Source organism: Epinephelus moara, chromosome 19, assembly GCF_006386435.1.
Source record: "Epinephelus moara isolate mb chromosome 19, YSFRI_EMoa_1.0, whole genome shotgun sequence".
NCBI lineage: Eukaryota > Metazoa > Chordata > Actinopteri > Perciformes > Serranidae > Epinephelus > Epinephelus moara.
The window spans coordinates 4,289,489-4,293,995 of NC_065524.1; the positions used below are offsets into that span (position 1 = coordinate 4,289,489).

At 44.9% G+C, this 4,507-nt stretch overlaps 2 protein-coding genes across 3 annotated transcripts in view; both read left to right on the forward strand.

Moving 5' to 3' along the window:
• borcs7 (BLOC-1 related complex subunit 7) overlaps positions 1-4,507 on the forward strand; it is a 1,032,483-nt gene that overhangs the window by 252,001 nt on the left and 775,975 nt on the right. The gene's annotated exons all lie outside the window — the stretch shown is intronic.
• Positions 1-4,507, forward strand: part of fam98a (family with sequence similarity 98 member A) — a 34,822-nt gene that overhangs the window by 24,135 nt on the left and 6,180 nt on the right. Inside the window, exons 5-6 of the mRNA XM_050070709.1 lie at positions 1,330-1,410; positions 1,529-1,645. Of these exons, the coding sequence (XP_049926666.1) occupies positions 1,330-1,410; positions 1,529-1,645 (198 nt within the window). The remainder of the gene's footprint in view (positions 1-1,329; positions 1,411-1,528; positions 1,646-4,507) is intronic.

Sequence of the window (4,507 nt, forward strand, 5' to 3'; positions counted from 1 at the left end):
CGCGCATTTTAGGGCGAGGAGAGGGGCTCATTTGATTGGTGTGATGTGTGTAAAACCCACTCCACGCCTTCTCTCCTCCCTCTTTCCGACTTGCGCCGGTAGGAGGGACGAAGGTGGGATAGAGGAGTAGCTGCGCCAGGGCGCACGGTGTGCCAAACTTACAAAATCCGCCTGGCCACACCCAGGTGGCGAAGCGCAGGTGCGCTGTGCCTCCGCCACGCCCGGTCTGCGAAACTAGAGCCCTATGTCTTTATTTTGTAACCTTGTTTTACATCCCTAAAGATACATAAAAACGCTTAGTGAAAAAAAAGACTGAGTCAGTCAATAGAGCTCAAATAGAGAGGCCTACAGGGTAGTGGAGGAACCACTATTCCAACATATTACCATATTACAACTGTATAACTAAATTACAACTATACCTACATAACTACCATGTTATTACATTGATGTTTTTTACAGTACAAAATGCATGAAGTACACTTGAGTGGACAGATAAATATATCTTTATAGAATAAAGATAGAAAAAACATTTTTTTCAAACCTTGTTTTACATCCCTAAGGATGTATAAAAACACTTAGTAAAAAAATCCTGACTGAGCTTATCATAACTCATGCATGAGAGGGTTAATGTCCCCGACAGGGTTTGTAGTCGTATTGAGCAACTTGTTAGCAACCGCCTTTTTTACGACACGTCAAAGCTTCAAAATTCACAAGTAGGGTATTTACTGACGTGTTTTATGTCATAGAACAAAACCTGAAACTCGCTTAAGCTTTTGTTAACCACAGACCTTATTTGAGGCATTTTACCAAAATCTCATTCAAAAAACGTATTGACTTTTAGACGAGAGAACCGGAAGTGCTAAAAGCGCTAAAAGCGCTAACGGAGTTCCGGGTTTACTGGCACACTCAATTGGCTTTAAAAAAATCCAACTTGTCCTTAGTGTTAAGCATTGTGGGGCTGCATGTCCACGAGTGATGATGCTCCGAGCCACGGCTGGGGCAGCTGATCATAATTAGCATAGTGATCTGAATGCCTTTTCACAGGATATTCTGTATTCACAGGAAATGCCTAGTTTGGGTTGAAATGTTTGGGCATGAACATGTTATCATAATAATCACAATATGCAAAACAAGCACAAAATAGTGAGTGCAGGTTCAGTCCAAACATAAAGTCATGTTAGTCACAGTGTGAGAAGAAATGTTGTAAACATTTCTGCATTTGTCTGTGTGGTTTATTTAATGTCTTATATCGGCTGTTTGATGTCCAAGTTTTAAATGTCCATTCATACACTCGTAATATACACATCACATGTTGTCCATTCTTCATAGTTGAAAGAAGCCATAACTAGAGCCCCACCAAACCACGTAGGAGACCCTCTGATGAAGAAGACCCTTGGACCTGTACACATGGTAAATACTGACAATCACTCATAGCGTACTCAATGAAGAAATGTAATGTAATTGAGGAAAACTGAATAAATGAATGACTGTTGAATAAATTGTCTTTTCTTTTTTCCAATTTTACCAGGAAAAAATTGAAGCTATAAACCAAGCACTTGTAAATGAGTATGAAGTGAGAAGAAAAATGTTGTTGAAACGTCTTGATGTGACAGTGCAGTCCTTTGGTTGGTCTGACAGAGCAAAGGTATGTGCAAACTTTGAATCTCCCTAAATCCAACAAGGTCACAATGCACTGACAAAGCATTTTAAACAGTAGTCTTTGTACACTTTGGCTTTGCTTTAGTGAGAATTAGGCCTCTCTGTCCACATGGGTGTGTTCTTTGGCCTGCTGAGGAGACAAAGGACTTAAGGAAGAGGAGTCTGTTTAACAAGGAATGGACAAATGGAAAGGTCCAAACATATACAGTGCAATCACGCAGAGAAATTATAAAAATTTCTGTGTAACGTGTGTGGACGGGGGCAAGGACAGCTGATGACTCAAAGATATAATTTTCCAGAATTTATTCTCTCCTGCAGAAGACAATATGACACATTAATTGCCTTTTGGACACCTATTTCTTCAGCTCTGCTCCCTCAGCAATACGAAATGGCACTGTCAAACTCTGTTTTCTCCGTCAAGCCCAAATACATCTATTTGACATCACATTATATACGTATCATTATCTAAGAGCTAATAAAATCTTCTGGAAAACAAATCCAATTAGAGCAAAAAAAATGTCCTCAAAACCATGAAAAACTACATTCAAGAGGAATAACACTGACACCTGGTAGGAAAAGAATTGCATGTGAAGTGGACACTTAACAGAGATGGCAAAAATTAGGGAGTTATGTCCTTGGTATAGGCTATAGCCTAGGCCTACCACCGCATTTTTATATTTTTTGTGTTATGATGACGTTATTTTAATATTTTGCATCAAACGCAAAAGTGAGTGTCTCCGGCTTGTCAGCACAGCGGTGTCGGTACCGACACAGCTGCGCAGCCGGAGACGTGTTGCTCCTCCTCACTTCAAATCGCTGTCATTAACTTTTAACCTGCAAAGGTGGCAGTATCGCAACATTGTAGGAATTTATGCCCTTGTGAACTTTTCAATACTTACACATTAAAACAATATTTATTTGCAATTACTCTATTGAACGACCCCGAAGCATGAGCAAACGGGCTGTGTCACTTTGGATCAAAGAGATGCGCCCTGTCACTGTCAGTGCAGGGCTGACAGGGCACCCTCCGCTGAGAAGAGAGAGGAGAGGAGATGGATTGTAGGTCTGTTTGTAAACGGGGCTTCTCTGACAGTCATGTATTTCCCCAAAAAACATCTCGTAATGCACGGTAGAGCGGCGTTTGTTTGTTTTTTTTTTTTTTCCAAAATCGCCTTGATATCCAGCAAATCGCCTGGCAACCCTCCAATTGGCAATATATACGATCTGATCGCTAATCGTCCCAGGCCTAGATAGTATGGCACATTAATGGCCTCTGAACACCACTCCTGTACCTTTGCTACTAAACATACAGAACACCATTTGACACCAGAAATTGGATGTTACAAACTGCAGTGCCATGTTGATCACATGACTATAGGCAGCTTGTTGTAGTATGAGTGGCACTGTACTGGTACTGTGAGCGGCAGACAGAAGAATCTACGGAAACCCAGGAGGTACAGAGGAAGCTGCAGCAAGTATATGTCCACAGGAAAAATTATAGATAACAGTAAATAAAAATAACTTAGCTCTTCATACCTCTTCTGATTCTCATACTTGGACACGTCATCAGTGTTGTATCCTGGCCTTATTGGATGTTTCGGGTCTTGCAACAGACACCCTCCTCCAGGCGACCCGACAGAGGTTGATCAAGGCTTGGCCTGTGTCCAAGTGGCATGCTGTACTACTGACCCCACTGGTCACTCCTTTTCAGCCAAAGCCATCTAGATGCCTTCTCTACTGCCTCCACGTTGTTGATTGCTCTTCTCCTTCTTTGGCCCATAATACCCAGGGTTCCGTAGGCCTTGCTGAGGGATTGACTTGCAAACCCCCAACTGCCCACCTCCACTGGCATGCACGTGGTCCTCCACGTGTTCCTGCGGCAGTCCTCTACCAACTCCTGGTACTTCGCTCTCTTCCTCTCTTGTGCCTCCTCCATCCTCTCTTCCCAGGGCACAGTCAGTTCCAGTAGGAGGAGCTGTCTTGTGGCCTCTGAGACCAAGGTGATGTCTGGTCTCAACGAGGTTCAGGGGTGATGTGAGATGGGATTTTCAGCTGCCTCTCAAGGTCAACTGTTATCACCCAGTCTCGTGCCGTGGAAAGCAGACCAGCAGAGCAGGTCCTGGGTCTGCTCTTCGACTGTTCTCCTTCCTTGACAAACTCAATCTTCCTGGCTGTAGTGTGGTTGTATCTGCTGTCGCTGATCCCCTTGCTGATTGCCTCAGCGAATGGACTTCAGGACCTGATCGTGTCTCCAACGATAGTGCCCCTCGCTCAGTGCCCTGGAGCAGCTACTCAGGATGTGCTCGAGGGTCCCTTTCTTGGAACAAAGCGGGCATGCTGGTGTCTCTACTTTGCCCCATCTGTACAGGTTAGATGGGCTGTGGAGGACATTGTAGACCCCCTGGATCAAGAACTTGATCCTCTGGGGGTTCCACTTCCAGATGTCCTGCCAGGTGACATTCCGCTCCATCGCCTGTTCCCACTTCAGCCAAGCACCCTGTTGTCACATCGCCACTGCCCTTGTCACTTGTTCTTCCTCTACTGAAGAGTGCACCTCCTCCTGAAGCTTCCGCTTTTCCTTCCGGCTGGCAGTGTCGTATCGGGTTGATTTCGAACTCCCAAGCCTGGCTCTGCCCTGTGCCACATTCCCAAGGAGGGTCTTGTGCTCCAGCCGAGCTTCTGCCTGCTGGACTGCCTCCACTGCCCTCAATTTCCTGAGCTTGTTGGTGTTTCCATACAGCCCGATGCTGCTCAGGCTGCGTGGCACGCCCAGCCATCTGCGCAGATAGCTGCTTACCTTGCACTCAAAACCTTCCACTACAGTCATGGGGACATGTGTGTGTATATA